This window comes from Oreochromis aureus, linkage group 5 (genome assembly GCF_013358895.1).
Source record: "Oreochromis aureus strain Israel breed Guangdong linkage group 5, ZZ_aureus, whole genome shotgun sequence".
Lineage (NCBI taxonomy): Eukaryota > Metazoa > Chordata > Actinopteri > Cichliformes > Cichlidae > Oreochromis > Oreochromis aureus.
The window spans coordinates 36,379,668-36,401,408 of NC_052946.1; the positions used below are offsets into that span (position 1 = coordinate 36,379,668).

The 21,741-nt window shown below is 38.7% G+C and overlaps 1 protein-coding gene across 2 annotated transcripts; it reads left to right on the top strand.

The window, feature by feature from the left end:
• The first annotated feature begins 4,131 nt into the window (after nt 1-4,131).
• On the top strand, nt 4,132-21,708 carry LOC116320740 (calcium/calmodulin-dependent 3',5'-cyclic nucleotide phosphodiesterase 1B). 2 transcript variants are annotated; one of them, XM_031740436.2, is made up of 14 exons: nt 4,132-4,356; nt 6,055-6,168; nt 8,379-8,561; nt 9,601-9,667; nt 9,791-9,907; nt 10,283-10,423; nt 11,816-11,916; nt 14,118-14,243; nt 15,874-15,975; nt 16,193-16,313; nt 19,180-19,261; nt 19,634-19,751; nt 20,768-20,904; nt 21,289-21,708. In XM_031740436.2, exons 1-14 carry the CDS (start codon nt 4,304-4,306, stop codon nt 21,381-21,383), a joined length of 1,557 nt encoding a protein of 518 aa, XP_031596296.1. In that variant the 5' UTR covers nt 4,132-4,303; the 3' UTR covers nt 21,384-21,708. The 2 variants fall into 2 exon arrangements, with proteins under 2 accessions (XP_031596296.1, XP_039468388.1); XM_039612454.1 differs by lacking the exons at nt 4,132-4,356; nt 6,055-6,168 and adding an exon at nt 7,803-7,861.
• Nucleotides 21,709-21,741: the final 33 nt, after the last annotated feature.

The following is a 21,741-nucleotide window of genomic DNA, read 5'->3' on the forward strand; positions in this document are numbered from 1 at the left end:
GAAGTGCTTGTTGCTAATTTTAGGTGGCCCTCACTGATGATATTTTTGCAATAACTATATTTGCCATGTCACGCCATTCTTCCATTTTGCCCTCTCTTCGATCTCCTCCCTGTCTATTTGGCACATGCTGCCGTTGTGTCTCTTTGGTTACCACAGCGGAGACGTGTGTGCTTGTGTGCGGTGTTTATGTGTACGTGCACGCACCGGGGGACCGAGCCCTGTCACGGGAGCATGAGAGCTTCAGTTCCCACTATGAGGAACATTTATGGAGATGAATGTAGATGAATAAACTAATTATGCATTCTGAAAATAACAGATTGGCAAATAATGCAAAATTGTGAACAGAATTAATCTGCACGTGTGAAGGAATATTTTTCTGTGCATTAGAAAGAAAAGCGGCCTTCCTTCCTTCCTTTCATATTTTCATGACTTTTGTCCAGAGAATAGCTACATATCAGGTGGAAGATTTGGTCATTCTTATTTCATCAGGCTTCCCATTAAGCACCTACCCGCCTTGTAAGCTTCCTTTTCTATTTTTTTTATTCTTCCTTATACTCGTAAAGATTTAATGGAGATTTTTCTTTGCCTGCATAGGAGAGTGGCTCCTCTCTCTTCACTCAGTTTTGAAATAAAAGTAGCACAGGAAATAAAAGGTTTACAACACACTATAATGCTGCTACAATGTGAGCTAGATGCTGTTTCACGAGACGTTAAAAGATGAAAACACCTGAAATCACTGGTTTAGGATTTAGCTTGTTTTATGAAAAATTTGATCAAAAGAACTTTTTAAAAAATAATCCATGATTCATGGTAGCAGGCAAAGTACAGGTTGAGCAAACCAGGAGCTAATTTGCTTTTATTTGTATTCTGAAAGTTTAATTAAATGTCTGCTAGTGATTCAAAATTCTATATTTGTATTTACCAGTACAATGAAAATATAATCACACATAAAAACATGCTCTAAGAATGAGTGCTAATACCGTTGTGTCTTTTCTGCATATGGAAACCTTGCATGCATATGAACTCTTCCCTTGCACAGCCTCTCCTGAGCCCCTGAGGACATGGTGGAAACTCTGGTCCTGATATGAACACTCTCTTGCTGATTGTATTGGTGACGCAAAGCCTCCCCAGCTGAGCACCGAACACTAGGGGATTACACCCACACCCACATACTGTACACACTGCAAAATACTGCTTACATACACAGGAGACGTAGACAAGGAGCAGCATAGGTAACATAAACTAGCCTTATGTGCACACTCATGACATAATTGCACATTCTGTATTTACTTACAGAGATGTAAGCCCATTTCGTATCTCAAACCAACAAACTCACACATGCAGCTGGTCTTCTGCAGCGGTGCAATCCAGAGGTCATGACACCAACGTGTAAGATACGCAGAGCAGCTGATCGAAATCTCAGCCTCGTGACATGGAGGATCACACACGGATGGTAAGGCATTTATTTATGTTCTCACTCTATGATCATAATTTCTGTAGATTCTGTGATTGTGGAGTGCAACACTGTTGATATGATGTTTTTAAAAAAAATTATTTTCATGGTTTATTAATTGATGTTACTTGTCCCAAAATGCAGACTCAAAAATGATTCATTTATTCTATCAAGTGTATAATTTCAGACAGAGTGGAAGCACGGGTTAGGGGAGTAAGCATGTTGTGCACTGCATTGATCACCTGATCATAAAAATGATTTGTCCCTGTGCCGTGTGGTCAGTCACGTGTCTCTAGTTTCATTTGTCCATGTTTGGCTGATACGTCTGCCTTCACACCACTGCAGTGGGAGTAACATCTTTATTTATAGTGCTCGCTATGTTTATGACATTTATGGAAATCTTGCTAGTTATGCAGGATTTATTCCATGATGGATTTAAACTTCATGGGTGGATCAAAATTTTTATAATTAAATTATTATGAATTATAAAACCGTAGTGGTGCAGTGACTAGCACAAGCATCATTGTCGCCTCACAGCAAGAAGATCCTGGGTTGGAATCCACCAACTGGCTGGGGCCGTTCTGTGTGAAGCATGTTCTGTGTGGATTTCCCCTGTCTTCCTCCCACAGTCCACACACATGGGCCATAGGTGTGAGTGTGACCTTCAATGGTTGTCTATGTTAGCTCTGTGATAGACTGGCGCCCGTGAAAGCTAGAATAGGCTCCTGCAAGCCTGAATTGAATAAGCAGAAGAAAATGGATGGATCTTGAACGCAATTCAAATATGTGAAAAATATGTTTTCAAGATTTTCCTGATTGTGTGAACCAAAAATTAAACTTAGAATTAAGTCTTAGTCTTTTAAGAAATAACATCACTGCTGAACCAAATGACTTGATGTCGAATCAAGACTGTAAAACAAAAAGTAATATGTATAAAACTAATGATTATGAGGTTTACAGATAATAAATAATAATAAAAAATGATATTTTTGAGATAAAATATAATAATACTTGACTTTATATCAGTGCAAAATTAACCAAAACTATCTGCAGTGCCCATCACGAAAAAATATAATAATTCTGTTGTTTGCTTGATTTGGCCCTTTAGTCTGACCCACATTGCCGACTATGTTTCAGAACTACATCAGAAACAAGTGAAGCTTGACGCTAAACCAGATTTTGTGGGTTTGTGTATTTATTTATTCTTAAACCTTCTGATGTAAAAACAGATAAAAACACCCCTACGTGTCCTCCTGCACGGTCTGTTTCTGCAACATTTAGTTCCTGTAAAAAACGCAATATTTAGATGTGATTTATGGTGCGACAAAATTCTCCCTCTGAAGCGCAGGAGTAAGCAGTCACTGGCTCAGGTCAGTCCACGGAGAGAGAGCAATCAGAAGGTGCGTGTTCGTCATCATCAGAGACAGACAGGAGTGATGAGAGATAAATGGAGGGGAAAAAACATTAAGATAAAGCAAGAGGCTAGCAACCACACAAAGGAAAATTCTGTTTTCAAAAGGTTATACATAAGATTGACGTCGAAAGAAATACTCCTCTGCAGCCTTTAATTTACATAGAACAGCACGAATATGAGTGTAAGCCTACTCTCTGGTGTTTCCACAAGTTGTTTCTTTAACAATCTGACATTCGATGTTGTTTTCGATGAGGGAAAAAATAAAAACTAAATACCCAAATGTGACACAGGAGATGGAGAATCATATGACATGATGTTACTTATCTTCATTTCTACAATATGCCATGTCATGTCAAAGAGCATGGGAGCATGAGAATAAGTCTGACCCAACAGCCAAAGCAGCACGGCCAAGGAGAGAGAAAAGCCGGAGGCAGGGGTTTTCCCAAGCCGCGTTATTGCACAACTCTCACAATACTCTACTATAAATAAAGGCTGGTAATAGATTTTGGGCCTAGAACTGTAAAAGTGTTTAGAGATGCGCTTCACTGTCTCCTCTGGTCTTCTGCGCTCTGCCCTTTTACAGTGTCTCAAAAGACAGAGAATTCCCCTTTTAGTGTCCAGATAATGCATTTAGCTGACAGTGGTGCACATTTTAGTAAATTTAGGTAAAGCGAAACCAAGAAATCTGTTGTTGAAATGAAATATTAGGATGATTTCACATATTTTTGAAGCTCAAATTTTGTGCACAAAGTACGAAAAAGTATTCAGTTTACATAATGACATTGCCTCATTTTTGTGCATAGCTGCACCAATAACAGCAGTTAACCTACTGCGCTTTTGTGGACGGCTTTCAAGGACAAGTTTTGTTTATGTGTTTTGGTTTGAGTGCCCCTGGTGGGCTTCACTGAAAGACTCTCTGTGCAGTTCTCTGATTTGCGGCCGGTGGAAAATTCTCATTTGGGATTTGAGTACACACTGCTTGAAAGCCTTGCAGTCAACACTTCATCAGCGAGTGAGGTCAACTCTCTCACACCTCACACAACGGGTGTACACATATACACAAACACTCATGGTCTGACAAAGACACTCACAGCGGCTCTCTCTCTCTCTCTCTCTCTCTCTCTCTCTCTCTCTCACACACACACACACACACACACACACACACGCACACACATGTGCACACACTGACACGGTTTGGGCCCGCCTAACCAATCAGAGAGAAGTGGAGTAGGTTCCCCCAGAAGTGGGTGGGAGAGTTGTTGAAACAGAAGTCTGTCTCAGGACACATAAAGTTTGCGTTGGTGGTTTGCAGAACTTTTCTGCTTACCAGTTCCCTAAAATACATTTTTATTTTTTTTATATTGGCATTGTTTTTTTTGTTTTCTGTTTTTTTATACTGAATTCTGGGGTCCATCAGAGCACAGCTTGAGCGCGGAATGGCTGAACTGGTTCGAATCCGTAAGAAAAAGCTCCAGATACCCATCTCTAGGTAAGACAGGGATTCAATTAATAGACTTTATGTTTAGTTGATTACACACTCCAGCTTCTATTTGATTACATGAACAGGGCAAGAGGACTTTATCAAACATGCTTGCCTTTTTTTTGTTACAATAACATTCAGCAGCACAGCATTTCTATGCAGGAGATTTTCTGTTTTGCAAAAGTGGAAATATGTGACTCAAAAATACACTCGGGGTTAGAGGGTTATGGTTTGACATGTTTTTTTTTGTTTTTTTTTCAGACCGTACTTGCTCCAATTAAGTTTATAGATTCTTACCCCAACAAGCATTTTGCACTTACCTTTTGGTCGCACAAATATACATAGTGACATGAGAGAAGAAACGCTTTTTACTCCATGTGTGAACACTTGTCTTGCCCACGCTTTTGCTGAAGGAGGGAGCTGTTGCAGAGGTGGTGGGTCATGTGGTTTTGTTTTGGTTAACTCATCTGTTTTTTTAGTTTGAGCAGGGTTCAGAGCTCAAAACCTTGTGGGGTTTTGAGTGCGGACAGGGGTGGGGGTTGGGGTGACGTTTGTTTTATTAATTTGTGCTTGCAAATGAGATGCCATTAAATCCATTCTCTTGTGCTCATCTATACTTGGAGAGGACGACATTCTGCAGTGTGCAGATGTGTAGATTCAACAATGCTTGAGCCAAAGGAGAATTTGTCATCTTTTTCTATAAACACACTTTCACGAGTGCACTTGACGAGTAATTTCCTGTAAACGTCCTGTCAAAGGTTCTTCTGCCGCAAACAGTTGAAACAAAAAAGGCTGTGTTATCATGAAAGATTACTTGAGATAGAAAGTGAGCGGTGGTATTCAGATGCATGCTATTTTTATGACTCAACAGCTTTCAAAAGCCTTTGCCAGCGTGATAAACACTTGAAAAGCTGTGAGCGTCTCATCCCCAGGAGTTGGCTCCATTGCCCGGCCTTACGCTGTTTGAACACAGTCATTCTGGTCACCATATGGGCGACGCACTAAAATGTTTTGAAGAAATTATCTGCGGCACGGATACTGTATATTATCACGTCGATATATTTCTGAAATCAAATGAAAACACAGTCACAGCAGAAAGTTTCCAGTCCTACAAACTAAGAATATGAATTTTAATGACAACTGGATCAGGCGTGGAGCTTTTGGACTCATTCCTGAGAGGAGGTTACAGTAACACACGGCAGGTGGGTTACACTCTGAGCGACATCGAGCATTTGCTTTCTATTATACTTCAGGGGATGTGCTTCCAGCATGTAATTTGATTAAAAGTTTCGAAATCAAAAAGAGGCAGCGTGTTCTCAGAGAACAGTTAGATAAAGCAGAAAATTATGATTTTTTTTCAGGGAGTATATTTTGATATAATTTGAGTTACATAAGGACCTAACCATGGGAAGCTTTCCTCTCATGGAAAATTTGGCACTAATGATGCCCTTTTTGGACAGCTTGGCACTTAAATCACTTCCAAATGAGCTTTTTCCGTTCATGAGGATTTCTCAACTGATTGTTAAAACGCTTTGGACGTCATTTCACTCACTCAAGACAACAACAAGTGCTGTCTGTCTGCAAAGACCTGTTCACAGAGCTGCAGGTTCAAGCTGTTGCTATTTGCATCTCAAAATATCACCAAAGGCACAATAAGTTACAGACAACCAAAACAGCTGTTGATTCTAATATTTCGTTTACTTTCAGGCTGAGGAGCATGCTGAAGCAGCTAGACGAGAAAGATGTTGATTTTGAAGAAATCAAGAAGAACCTGGAATACACAGCATCGTTACTAGAGGCAGTGTACCTCGATGGAACAAGGTAAAATAATACTACAAGACGAAGAAGAAGACAAAGAAGATGAAATTATAGATCAGTTTTGTAGATCAGTGCCGAGCTTTCACATCCTGGATAAGCAGTGAGGGGAAAGCACTAACAACCACAGTATAGTCCTGCCAGAAAAACAATATAAGTGTAAAAGATGTTATCCAAGGAGTGCATGGGCCACCTACTGTGTGATTAGCTTTTATAACTGAAAAAAAGATCAGTTCATTTCTGTTTGATCAGCTTCACTTACATCTTCCTCTGAGTTGTCTTTTGCTTTTAAAGCACTTTTTAAAGACTTTGATGAGAACATTGATAACACTTTCATGTTGCTACAATATGAAGTTGCAATCAGCAGCAGGTTAGCTTAACTTAGTGCAGAGACTGAAAATGGTAACTCACCTTTGTGCATCCCTAAAAGTCCCTAATTAGCACTTAAACAGTGACTCATCTGGGGCAAATTTCACCATTGTGACTAAACTAAATGAACACGGTGTTCTCTAAGATATATAACTAGTTTTGAAACTGTTACAAACAGAAACTAGAAACCAGCATGTGTGAAAAAGTGGCATTTTGGGTTAGCTACTGATGGCTGATAGAAGTGTTTTAACAATCACATGGATTAGCAGTGAAAGTCATATGAAAAAGAAAGTTTTCACAAGAATATATGCAATCCTGTGAAAACACCAGTACACCCCATTATGCGGTAGCTTATTTTCTATATGACCTTATCAGTCTCAAATCATTGTGGAGAATTTTGGCCCACTCTTGAGTTGTTTGACACATTTGTTTATGCAGAGTTCAGTTCAGTCAGGTTGAGGTCTGGACTTTGACTGAGCCATTTCATCATCTTCATTATTATCTTTTTCAGCCATTCTGTTGTAGATTTGTTGGTGTGGTATCAATGACGTGTTGCATGACCTAATTTCACCCAATTTAGTGGTTGAGCAGATGGCCTCACATTTGAGTCGAGCATACTGTGGTATATAGAGGAGTTTGTGTGTGACAATGAGTGAAAAGAGCCCAGGTTCTGCTAAACTAGTCTGAAAACTATTGTTCATGACTGTTGTCAGCTGCATGCATTATGACCAGACATCTCAGCTTTGGTCTTTTCTGTCCAAAACACATTGTTCCAGAAGTATTGCGGTTTGTTTCGATGCAACTTTACAAACCTAAGCCGTGCTGCCAATTTCTTTTTGGAGAGACATGGCTTTTTCCTGGCAGCCTTTCCAAACAAGCTGTACTTGTTCTGTCTTTTTCTAATTGTACTGTCATGAGCTTTAACATTTAATATGCTGGTTGAGGTCTGTAGAATCTGAGCTGTAGCTCTTGGGTTTTTTTGTAATGTGTTTGACCTCGTGGTGTGGTCTGACCTTGATGTGAATCTCCTGGGAAGATTTTTTCATTGCACTCAACTGAATACTCCGCACCAGCAAAATGACAAAGCCTCTGCTTTAATAGAAGTGCCCACACCTTCTGATGATCAGTTAATCAAGTGGATTTGATTAGCTCCTGACAGCTACCTACTCTCTTATTTCCTATGGATGCACTAAGGGTGTACTTAGTTTTTCACAGGACTGCATAGAGTCCTATGAAAACTTTCTTTTTCTCCTGACTTCTCAGGCCTTCCCCTGCATGTCAGATGAGGAAACTGATAAGAAAAGTTTGGTGTCATCAGCACAGCAGCCATGTAAGTGTCTGACAGCAGAAAGTGTTCTTTCAGGACTGGTGGTCTGGTAGCCTGCTGTAAAAAGCCTGAGGTACACAATCCATGAAGTGTGGAACAGAGGAGCTTGTGATTCAGTGTGTCATAGAGAAAACAGAGTGAAAAAACATGTTGCTTTGTGCAATTTTAGGTGCTGTTTCTCTGCTACTTTTTGAGTGGAAGCAGTACGATGAAGTCTCTTGCATTTCATAAAACCAGAGTAAAAAGTTCCAAAAGTCTTTCTGGGAGTAGTAACTTCTTACTTAGCTTATTTAACAGACATACAATTGAAATTATTTTTTAATTAAACTTTTGACTGGACAGCTAATGGAAGTATTTCTAAATAAATCTAATTGTGTAATATAAAATTATCCTTTCACCATTAAAAATCTCTGGACCTCAGTGATATCGCAGAGGCACATTATTAGTGCTGCTCATTCATTCTCAGTCTTCATTTTTACCATGTGTCTTAATATTGTCTAACAGTCACTGTTTCTCACAGGCAGTGTCTGGAGTCTGAAGATGACCTCCAGCAACTGCAGTCAGACGGGGTGCCGTCAGAGGTCACGGACTGGCTGGCTTCCACTTTCACCCAGAAGATCCGCCGTCCTACGCGACGCTCTGATGAGAAGCCTAAGTTTCGCAGCATTGTGCATGCGGTGCAAGCTGGGATATTTGTGGAGCGGTATTATGTTTCTTTCATTTCTATTTCAGAACTGCAAACATAATGAATGATGATGTTATGGAAAGGATCCAAATGCAGCACATGTACTGTAGGGAGATTATAGAAATAAAAGAAAGACCCAGACATGAAAATCTAAAAAACAAAAAATCCAGACAAAAAATGGAAAAGGCAAAAATGATGGAAAGACACAGAACATGACCATGGATTAAACAATGAGGCTAGACTATTCAGAATATATACACAGAGGAGATTGACTGGGAAACGGGACAGTTATGAGGGCAGAACGCAGGAGGAACAATTAAAGGAAGGTAAAAAAGGCTGTAGAGGAGCAGATCATAAAGGACAGAAAAGACAGAAAGTAAATGAGATACCACAGAAAACCTGCCAGGAAGCTAAAACAGGGACACTGCTAAACCAGAAGACCAGGAGAAGGATACACAGCAGGTAAAAGCAAACACAGGGAAACACAGGGGAACGAGAACTATACGGGAACAGAATAAAATAAAATAAAAACTAGGGCCAAAGACTCAGAATGACAATGAAATCTCAACAAGAATGGAAGCTCCAAACGTCATGACCAGAATCATAATGAAATCAAAACTTGAATGCAAAACTCAAAATGATAAACAAGAACTCAAAAACCTGGCATCATTTTTTTAAAACAGCAATTCATAAAATACTGACTGGAAGACACAGAAGCAGTCATACAGCAGTAACTCTCTTTTATGAAACTTAAATAATAGGAAACAAGGAAACAAGCATCTCATATAATAAAAGTCCCATTATAAATTACTGATTTCATTGTCTGTGCAATAACTCTGATACAAGCTCACACTCTGTTGTTATTATTACATCCACAGCAAACACAGCCCGCTACACACGACTGTGAAACATTATCTCCATTTTCTTGTTAAAACTTCCTTCCAAAGCAGACAGGGACTTTAGAGGATTTATATAAACAGCTCCTAAACCCAGGTCGCTGCACAGCGTCAACATCTGAACTTTAACTGAACTCACCATAAACATTCCCTTATTCCAGGATGTTCAAGAGGGCCTACACAGCAGCCATGCCGGACCAACCTGCAGAGGTCGTAAATTGCCTCAGGGTAAGCCCCCTCTAATCATAAATCTCACAGTGGGTTGGATCTTTGCTAAAAATATGGACATCACATAATCTATCGTATACACACCAAAAGTATACATCAGTGCTTTCCTCTCTTGCTCTTTAGGATGTGGACCGTTGGAGCTTTGATGTGTTTGCTCTGAACTCGGCCAGCTCTGATCATGCACTGCGAACTATGTTCTTTGAGCTGATCACCAGATATGAGCTCAACAGTCGCTTTAAGGTCTTTTAACTTTGCATTTCATTCTTTAGTTTGTATATAGTTCATCGTCTATACAATGACTTATTATAGTCATTGGAGAATTTCAGTGCTTTGGATGGACGATCTCACTGTAATATAATCAGAGCCACTCCGAAGGAGTATTTTTGTGAGAAACTAGTGTTGTCATTTGCAGATGTTATCAGGCATATGGGTTTTATTATCCTTTGTGGTGTTTGGAGGGCTAATGGGTTACCAAATTATGTGTGTAAATCACATGCATCATGCCTTATTACAACATTCAGGTTGTTTTAGCTTTTACTGTTGACATAAACTTTGTGAACCTGTGGTATTTTAAACATAGCTTTACTTTTGATGATTATGTAACCATTTTTGCAGATTCCCATTTCGTGCCTCACAGAATTTTTGTCTGCGCTGGAGAGAGGATACTGCAAATACAACAACCCCTACCACAACCACGTTCACGCTGCTGATGTAACTCAGACACTGCACTGTCTGCTGCTGCGCTCCGGACTCGTGGTACAATAGACTAACCTGGATTTTCTATTAAAGGATAAGGCTGGTGTGATAACTTTTCTTTATAATTTTCTGAAAATTCCATGAAAAAAATCAAAAGCAACAATGTGTAGTGGCCCACCTTTCAACACTTTCCACCCTCACTGTGGCACTGTGTCCCATTTGCTTTGACTGAATAGACAAATCTTATGATGCCAGGTAACAAATATATAATCTATTCCTTTAGGAGTTACTTTCCTAATTTGCATTGATCTGTTGTTTTTACAAATGGGGATTAAACTGTGTAAAATGTTTTTAAAAAAAATATATCCACAGACTAAAATATCCTAACAACTCTTATGGATTGCAATGACATTTTTTAAAAATACATGTGGCATTCATTATCACCCTGAAGATGAAGGCTAATGACCAGAGTCACTGCCTGACATTAGCACCACAATAAGGATCTATTGTAAAGCGCAAATAACGATCAAATTCCAAAATGACTTTTACTTTCAGAGCCCGCAGTCCTGTGACAATAGAAATGATACTTCCTGGTTTGGTGGTGATGGCGTTGCAGAGGAACAGGATCTGTTCCACTCTAACTTTTCTTTAAGCCACTAAGCAAAACTGTTTCAGAGTGAAAATTATGGAGACTAAATAAAGAGATGATGGCCTTGATGTTTTTCAAGGCCTCCCACACGTTCTAGGCAGTTCTGATGTCAGCACTTTCATCTTGTTACATTGTATCTATGCACTCTATGAGTTGCTGTCTTCATCGTCTGACCTTTATGAAGGATGTCTCTGGAAATATTGCACACAGGCTTTTGGCTTAGCGAGTAAAGCATAATTTATGGTCTTGCGAATGTGTCTGTGTACATTTCCGTTGTACATGTTTCCATTTAGACAGCAAGTGGAAAGGGGTCTTTACCCACCACCCCGAGGTGCTCCAACATCCTAACTGCACATCACTTTATGCACATGACTTACACATCTGCTGAATGCTCATTGGTTTACAAATGTGCCAGAATAGGGAAGTGACAGTAGATTTCACTGGAAACAAGAGAACCACAAAAATTCAAAAATAAAACAAAAAATGCTGCATTAAAAGCACAGACAGTGACTGCAGTGGACACTTTACATATTTTTAACACTGGCTCTGTGTGGGCAAGCACCTACACCATTGGACATGAATGTGGAGCTATAAAAAGCATCATGGGTGAAGCTGCTGTGGTGGGCAAATACAACCACCTTGGTGGGTGGTTGTATTTTGCTACTTCTAAGGGCAGATAACGACAAGATGACTTTTATGAAGTATATATTTAAAACTTTGAATTGAAAGATGGTGTACTTTCTTTTTACCATCATAGTACTCTATTACTGTTTTTTAATGGTTTTATATTTGTGTCTATCAAGCACTGGCTGACAGAGCTCGAGGTGATGGCATCCCTGTTTGCTGCAGCTATCCATGACTATGAACACACAGGAACTACAAATAACTTTCACATCCACACAAAGTAAGCTCTTTTTCTGCAATATTTTTGTAGCCCTGGTACAAAGCTCCAGCTATATATGAGCCATGTCCTGTTATGAAACTGTAAAATAGTAAGAGATATCAGGAAATACAGGAATAGTGAGGTACGCTTTCTTAAACTATAGTTTTAGTAAGAGAGCGAGTGAGAACCCTCTAAAGCAAACACAACTTCATGGACAGAACATCGTATTTTTAGACTTTCCACATAGGAGGACTGAAGAACGTAGTCTCTTGGCACCCATCATCATCATGCTTTATTTTGGGAATAAAGTACAAAGATGCCTCCCCACAGTAAAAGCACACATCTTAACAGCAGATCTATCCCAAAGTCAGTAACTCTACTTGGAACTTCATCTGACTTTGAGACAGACATGTAATATATATGATATGGGCTGAAAAATCAGTGTAATATGTTATTATGTATAGCACCTTTAACAACAGACTTTACAAAGTGCCTTGTCTGACAAGCAAAAGGACACAAAGGGAATAAAACAACAAAATCAACAGGTGCAATTTATTTAAAGTTGAGACAGATTCAGATGGAAAAAAAAGATTAAAATGTGGCTAAAAAAGAAACGCCCCCAGAAATAATATGCAAGATGAGAGAGATGTTATTCAAACATTAAAAGCCTATAAAGGACGACATCACATGAAGTGGAATCACATAAAAGCATGTCTATAAAAATGTATTTTAAGAAGTGATTTATTGGAAGCCTCTGATTCTGAGCCTTCCTCATTTCAAACATTTCTCCTCATTTCATAGCTGACAGGCCCTGATGGGAAAGCCATGCCTGCATTTGACATTAAGCCTCAACTTTCAGGCAGAAGTGCTGCCTGAACGTGGCACAGGGCCAGACACGAACATGTGTTAAACGTGATCGTGCTTAAAATCAATTCTAAAACAGGCAGGGAGTTAGTAGAGAGGATCAGGATCGGGGTAATGTGCGTCTGCTAAAACGAGTAGGAAGCCAAGAAATTAACTTTCCATGTAAGCCAGAGGAGAACGTAAGTAGCCAAACCTGGTGATTACCAAAGGAACAGTACTCTGCAATGCAGTACTGTGCAAAAGTCTTGAGCATCAAGTTCTTGTGCCTTGGCCATTTTCAGAGGAATGTTTGGGGATTTTGTTTGATGATCTGTTGTCCACTGAAGCCGCATCAGAAAAGACAGATTTAGGCTGTTTTTGCCTTTTTTTCCTCATTTTCCAAGCAGAAATATAAAGAAATTAGACTTTTGCACTGTAGTTTGTAAGATTAAGTAACATAATTTCTAATTTCCAGGTATTGAGTTGAAGAAAATGTTCCACCCAGTATTTATGGAATATAACTATATAGACTAAATATTTTATAGCTATAAAGTCATCAGCTAGACTTTTAGGGTCACTAGATTTTTTTAGGAAGGTATGTCTCTGTGTCATCTGCATAGCAACGAAAGGAAAAACATTATGAATACATGAGCTTGTTTCTGCCGGAGGTTTCTTCCTGTTAAAAGGGAGTTTTTCCTTCCCACTGCCGCCAAAGTGCTTGCTCATAGGGGGTCATATGATTGTTGGGTTTTTTTCTGTATGCATTATTGTAGGGTCTGCCTTACAACGTAAAGTGCCTTGAGTCACCTGTTGTTGTGATTTGGTGTATAAATAAAATTGAACTGAATTGAATCATGAACACTAGGAAATTACAGACCCACAGAAGTCTTACCAGTTTTTTTTTTTTACTTTAATACACACTTTTGTGTTGTCTTTAAAACCATTTCCTCAAGTGTTTTATTCAATGTTTGTTTTAATGGTGAAAGGTGGCAGAAGCTTAAACATAAATACTAATTGGAAAACTTTCCACAGTGGGCTTTATTACCCATTTTAACAGTCGAAAGACAATAAGTGGATACAGGATGCCTGATTGAGAAATCCGTTAATTATCTTATTTAGTGAGTCATTAATACCCACACTGTGTCATTTTTCATTACATCCCACCTCCTCTTCAGCACTTTAAAATTCATCATTAAAGGCTTGCAGTCACAGTCATTAAATTGTTCCCAGAGGACTCTCCTTTTATCTCAGTCTCACCTCCTTCACTCAGAGCAACTGTCATATTAGAGTTTTCACTTTAATGCACAGGAACACTTTACAACCTGCCCATCTGTCTGTCGACTGTCTGTAATAATCTCCACTCACCTTTTGTCTCCAAGGTCAGAGTTTGCGTTGATCTACAATGACCGGTCCGTACAAGAGAGCCATCACCTGAGTGCAGCATTCCGCCTACTGCTGGACGACCAAATGAACATCTTTATTAATTTGACGCGGGAGGAATGGATGTAAGACCTCAAAATTTTACAGTGTTAATGTTATTTTTATATTTTCATAATCTTTCCAGCTTCTCATGTGACCCCCCACATATTTAATAATAATTAATTTTTGTATGTTATAGATCATTTAACCTTTTTCACTGAGTTAGTTTGAAGAATTTAATAATGATTTCTTTTTGCCAGAACATGACAGAACGGTGCTATTAGCCATCTAAAATATGCAAAATACATTTTTTTCCAGAGTTAAATCTTTAAAATGACCCATTTTGACTTCAGAGCAGACAGTCACAGGGAGACATAAATATGTCATAGAAACGTTTTCCCTCCTCTATTAGCAGTGTGATCAGTTGCTCATGATGGTGTCAGTTCAGTATATTACACTGTGAACCTGTTGATCTCTTGTTGGAGAAACTCTTTTGCAGTCTGTATGTACAAACTTCACAAGCCTGTGTAAAAATGTCCCCGTTGATCTGTTGGTGTTAAAGGGCATTCTGAAAAGTCAAAAATCCCCTCCAGAAATAAATGAGTTAAAAATGTCATAAATGACGTTTTAACCAACAGCAACATTTAGTTAGAGTCTGGGCAAAGACTCTATCTGACAAGACAGCCTCTTTTTTCTTAAAGCAATAAATGTTGACTAGAAGTTCAGGTTGACATGGTTGAATTTGTACCTGTAGGCAGATTTGGTTTGCAGTAAGTCCTCACATATGCACAAGCATGATACAACTTAATGAGGAAAATAAATAAGGGAGAATTCAGACTGCATCATGTAGGAGAGCAAAGCTATAACTTGTTTATCTTAGTGTGTTTCCAGTGTGACCTCTAGGAAAAACTAATTGGCCAATAAGTAAATTTTTTTTTATTAATTAATAGTTTTGTTTTATTTTATTATGGACATATGGAATCGACTGAAACAATTGCAATACATTTATTCAGCAGTTTTAAATACCAACTTCTGTAGTGTGGAACTAGTTTCTGGCTTTCGACAACATTTAGATTTTTATTTATAATTATGTTATTATTCTATTAGCATTATTTTACATATAAACTGACATCCCGATGCTTTAAGGAAACAGCCCCCAGACCTCAAGTTGGTTAGTGCACTTATGTGAAAGCATACAGTGTCTCTTCTAGCTGACCCTGATCTTTGACCTCCTAGGATATCGTGTAATGACATATTCACCAAACAGCAGAGGATAACAGACATAACAAACTCTGACTACAGCGTCTAAACTTGGAAATGTAGTAAATAAGTTGCATTTGGTAGATGCTATAGGAATGTTGTGATACATACATTTAAAGTAAAAGTTAGCTGTAGTTGATGGTCTGCGGTGGAGTCTGCGATAACAGCATATCTATACTCTGTATAGAGTTTCTGTATTGGCTGCTGCTTCATATATTACTCACAGAATATGCGATTGGGGGAGCTGTGCAGATATCACACAAGATAAACCCCAGCTGCATACTTTAATGGGCTTTTCTAGCAGTCAGTGTTGCCATGGGAACAAGGAAATCTATCAGGAAATCTAAACAGGTTACAACCCCATTGAGCCTTCCTGTCTGTCATTTTTACTCACTCCTCATCAGCCAAGGTCAACTTGTACACTTTGTGTTTTTGTGTGTGCGTGCGTTCTCACAGGGAGCTGCGGTCACTTGTTATAGAGATGGTGTTGTCCACGGACATGTCCTCCCACCTGCTCCAAGTCAAAGCGATGAAATCCTGTCTACAACAACAAGAACGGTACTGCTAATGGACTGTGCTGTTGTTTGCACTGTGGCGCATAATCAACAGGCCACGTAATGGATGCTTGGAGTGCAGTGAGCTGATTAGAATAGCCTGCACATAATGCAGGCAGGCAGTTTAGTTTCAGGCTAGCTGCTGTTTAGTCTGCTTTTCAGTCTGGAGACACAACAAAACAACAGTTAAAACAGTGCTTGCCTTATGCTCTCTACACCAGGATTGACAAGCCCAAAGCACTGTCTCTGTTACTGCACACGGCTGACATAAGTCATCCATCCAAGCCTTGGGCGCTGCACTCTCGCTGGACCAAAGCCTTGATGGAGGAGTTTTTCAGGCAGGTAGGCACTATATATATATATTCTGTTTAATAGGCCTGAGATATGTCCTATTTGTTGTTTGTCATCTCGCTATGCTCTTCTTTTTATTTCACACAAATTCAAGGGCAGAGTGGCAGGCTCCTCTCTGAGCCTGTTTTTACTGCAGATTCTTTCCTGTTATGAATAATTTTTTTTCTACTTTAGAAAAGTGCTTGCTCAGTGGGTCTTTACCCTCCATTTTTAAGCACTCTGAAATGACTATTTTGACTAGTGATGAGCATGGATTCATGTCAACAAGGATAACTAGAGATGTGAAGAAGGGAGTGCAGGGAGTGCAGAGTGCGTGGAGATGAGTGTCAGCTGTGATTTGATTGGCTATGACGTATGGCTTAGAGTTGGTGGCAGTGTCACCAAACGTAGTCATCTCTGTGGTGGGAGTGACAAGGATGGACATGATTACAAATGAGTACATCAGTTAGAGTTAGAGAGATCAGCCTGAGATGGTTTAGACATGTGCAAAGGAGGGATAGAGCATAAAGTGGACAAAGCATGTTGAATGTGGACCTCTCTTCATGAGGAAACAAGGAAAAGACGACTACAGAGGAGGTTCATGGATATAGTGAAGGAAGGCATGAAACAGAGGAGGATAGTGTGGCAACACCCAAAGAGAGAAGCTGAAAGAAGATTTGTTTTAGATAAAAGAATAAACTACTTGTTGCCAACAGTTAGATGAGAAGATGAACAGTAAATAGTGTGTAGTCAATAAAGAGTTTAAGCCAGCAGCTACCCAGCTCAGCTTAGTGCAAATACAGAAAACAAGGGGAACAACTAGCTTTAATCTCGCCAACCAACAAGAAAATCTGCCTGCTAACTTCCAAACTCACTAATTAAAACAGGACATCTTGTTACTGGATAAAAATAAAGTGTAGCTACTGTGATTCCACTGTTCTTACATCACTGGTTCCATGTTGGAGTCCAGATCCAAATTTGTGAGCTTTCTTGTTCACTATACTCTGCAGATGAATGATGATTGTAGATGATTGTAGAGGAAGTGCAAATCCTCCAATTTGATCCCTCAGTCGCAAAAAATGTTACACTGGAGCCTTTTTGCCTGAAGCCATACCTCAGAGAGAGCTTAGTACACAGTATGTTAGGCCTCTCTCTTTATCCTACTGTACCAGACATTTACTTCCTCTATAGATCTTATCCGTCTCTATGCCTTCACTTACTTCCCTTATTCGCCAGGCCTCTGTCGTTCGACCTTGCTGATGAATTACATGTTATGCTGTACAGTATTGTTGTTTATCTGTTAGGATTGCCATTAGCTGTGCCCTAAACACAAAGCCAACAAAAGTGATGAATATATTTTGTTGCCTGTAGCGGTTAAATCCAGCATTTTCTCATTCGGCTTCCTACATGCACTTACATGCACTGGCTTCCCAGTATATGTGAATGCCCTTGTGATATGATTTTCAGGCTTGTTAGTAAGGATGGCACTCATTTCATTTTCTAAAACAAAAGTGCATTAGTGTCTGTCTCAAAGGTTGTCCTTGATTGCATGTGGTTTAGATGCCACCTCATTTGTAGTTCTCAGTGGTCAAAGGCTTTTGCCACACAATGAATGTAAATTCAAAATATAAAAGAACGCCTTATGTTGTATTCTTAGACGTCACCATATCTGCCCTGGTGGTCCCTGGTCCCATCTGACTGGTTAGCTCTGTTATTAACTGCATGATTGATGAGTCAAAGGGCTGTATGCCTAATAAGAGGCAGCAGTTTTTGTAAAATGCTTGTATAGGGAGGGTGGGAAACCTTCAGTGGGGGATATCACGTCAGAGCTAAAGAAATCCATAAAGATAGCTCGTTGATATGACGCAGAGGCAGCAGAGAAGGAAAATCTCTCCTAACAGGTTATTCTGCATTACCTTGGTACTGAAAAAGAATCGATCTTAACAGCTCAAGTTTTAACCCTTTAAAGCCTGAACCATAAAATAATCGCTTTAATAATAATTGTTTATTGAACATTCTGACAAAATAATAGAAAATAAATATGAATTTGCATAATTTGTTTTAATTTGTATCATATTTGCTTTATTTTGTAATTTATTGCTTAAAAATTTATTATTTTTGTTAAGGTTTTTTTAAGATAACACTGATTATGTAGTCTCAAAAACTCATGTACATATCATAAATAATGTAATGCACTTGGCTTTAAAGGTTACATATAAATAGAGGAAATAGAGGACTGCTGAGAATCAGTGTTGTTGCCTTTAAAGCCTCACAAACCCCAACAGAAACTCAAGCTATCATTTTTTTGTTGACCTTTGGGGAAAAGTATATAATAAAACAATATAATGAGCCAAAAGCTGAAGACTGCAAGATGTGGCTTTTGGTCTTGACTTTTTAGAGCAACAGCTGACGCTAGAGCTGTTCTTCAGCTCAGCAGGAGATGCAGTTATCCAATCAGGTGGAGGGACTCTTTCTGTTGATGTCTGAGTTACTATGAGAATATAATTACCCCGCAGAGAAAATGCTCACTGTCCTCATTGTCTGGCTTTTTGACGATGTTAGTTGGCACGACTGTTGTGAGTGTATTTACAGTGAATGCTGCACAAAGCTACTCGCACTCTGCTTTTTTTACTACCTGGATCTGAAGGAGAAACTTCACAGATTAGGTGTGGGAGAGCTCTGTTGTCTCAGAAAACAAGACGTGGTTTACCTATGAAACACGTTTTCTTTGTGTTTGGTGGTTAATTAAAAAAGGTTTGAACAGTCTCATAGTTTCAGGAGGCGACTGTTGGAACAAACTGACCTTTTAAAAGTTATTTTCAGGTGTTGTGTGGGATGCCCTTTAAGTATCTTCTTTCTCTCTTTCTATCTTTGTGAGGGTGATAGAGAGGCAGAGCTCGGCCTCCCCTTCTCTCCACTGTGTGATCGACAAACCACCCTAGTAGCTGAATCCCAGATCGGTACGTCTCATAAAGCACACACTCTTTTTTAAAAACCAGCTTCCTCATCGCTTTTGTCTGTTGTCTATGCCTTTGTAAGATATTCAATAAATATCCGCCTGATACATAAAACAAGTCAAATGTATTCTCTAGTGAAGCTAATCACATTTTTTCTCTTTCCAAATGTAACAAGCCAGTAGCAAGATTTATGTGAATTTTGTTTTTAACAGTTCTCAGTGATAATGCAGCATATGCCCTTTGAATTTTATTGTTTGAATCACTGAAATGCACTTACATTTCTTTACTGACATTAAAGACGTAACAAGGTGTTAGTATTTTTGAGTCAGCAACATTTTATTTCACATGTTGATACGCTGGATTTTGTTCTCGCAGGTTTCATAGACTTCATTGTGTATCCTACATTTTCTCTGCTGACCGATATGGCTGAAAAGATTGTTATTCCTTTGGTGGAAGAGAACCCAGGTCCACCAGACCCCTGCAACAGACATAGGTAAACACAAGGCCTGTGAAACCTGCTGGGAAAATAAACTTTATTGCACTTTTGGTTTTAGATATTAATATGTTAACAAAGTGTTAACACCCAAGCATTTAACACACATAAAAAAAAATGTGAAAGACTGATGTCAGCATGCCAGAAGTGACCATATTTGGACGAGTTAGGGTTAGCGTCAGCTAATTCTAGTCCGTTCTAGCTAGGCTGGTTGGAGAACTCTGTTGTTACTGTGATGTTGAGTGGCACACAGAGTTTGACTAGAACTGATTTTTAAACTCTTGAAAACCTACTTCCTTCGTGTGTCTTAGTACAATTAACGATTAAACGGCTCCATCTGTCACTCAGATGGACAGACACAGCACTGACACTGCATAATTTTTAGCTTTAATAGAATTCAAACTGGGGACTTATTAAAAAATATATCTATACAGTTGTCTCAAAAGGAGGAAATTAACATCAAACTTTTTTCAGGCTTTAATTATGTTGTAAAGCTGGTCAGTTTAACGTGAAGGAGTCGAGCTCTGGTTATTCAGGAAACTTCAGTTTCTGGCACTTTCACAGTTTTACACTTGGAGGTTGCAATTTCATTAATTCTTTGCTTTGTAGGATGTCTATGTATATGTTTATCATGTACACCATGTTTTTTTATGTTACTATCATTTGCTGAGTTGGTCAAAAACCCATAATTATGACTTGATAATTATTCAAAGGTGAACTAATCTCCAAATCTGTAATAGTAACTGTTCAGTTTAGACACACCAGAAGGATAACCAAAGTCAGTAGGGACCCAAAAGTATCAGCACAAAATCCTGTTTATGTATTGCTTATTTTCTTTTTAATTTGTTTTCTTTTTATTGAATATATATATGAGGATAATTTCATAGAAAAAAGTGCAATCCTTTACCTTGGTAAGGAAAATCTCATTAAAAAATATCAAATGGAGGATCAGCAGAGTCGTTTGTTTTCATGACTGGAATATGAATATGCGCACAAACACTGTTTTCTTTCACCAGTAATATTTGGAAGGAGAGCTCCAGAGGTCTGCAGTGGAGCCTCGCACACATCACAGCTGAGCTGGTGAGCTTCCGCTCTACTTGGACACGACACACCGAAGACAACAAGCTCAAATGGAAGGAAAGTGGCTCAAATGGTGGGTTGCATAATTTTTTGTTTATACGTGCAAAAATCACAAATATGCATTAAAATATAAAAAATAAACACAATCGAGGTTTTATTTAAATGTCTATACTTAATTTTATATTCAGCTTAGTCTCTTTTTCTGCTCGCACTTATTTCAACAACTCAAATTTAAAAAGATCACCTTTAAAAAGCTTGACAACCTCTTTTGAAGTAGAATAAAAGACCTGTCGCTGATCTGGCTTGTTCCATAAATGCGCTCAGTACCCTTGATTTGATTTGTTATCTAAATTCATTTTAGAATGATCTCATGTTGAGATGAATTCATACAGATATTATTTTCTGTTCAACCTAACCAGATTTTCTGATGTCTTTTCCAATCTTCTATATCCTCCAGGATTTTCAGACCCCAGCGAGACAAAAGAGCAGCGATCGAGACAAGAAGTGTTGTCAGAAAAATCCCTGCAAGACCCCACTACAGATACAAAATAGCAGACAGCAGTTCATTTGTAAAACGTGTTTGCAGAATAGAAAAAAAGTAACACTTTTGTAACAAAACTCAGATACCTTTTACTTTAACAACTGAGAGATCTTCCCAGGGTAAGATGTAGCGTAATCATAGAAACTTCCTCATGTCTTATTTTAAATGTAGCATACTACAATAATTTAAATACAAAAGTACACATGCTGGTCATGTTATACAGTCTAGTCCATATCATTAATTTAATTTGTCATCTAAACAGCTGTAAGTTACATTTGAACTTTCAAAGCATAAAACAATCATTTAACCTTGAAATAAACTTTGTGTCATATATGAGTTTTTCGTAGTCTGTTTCTTTGTCTGGGACGT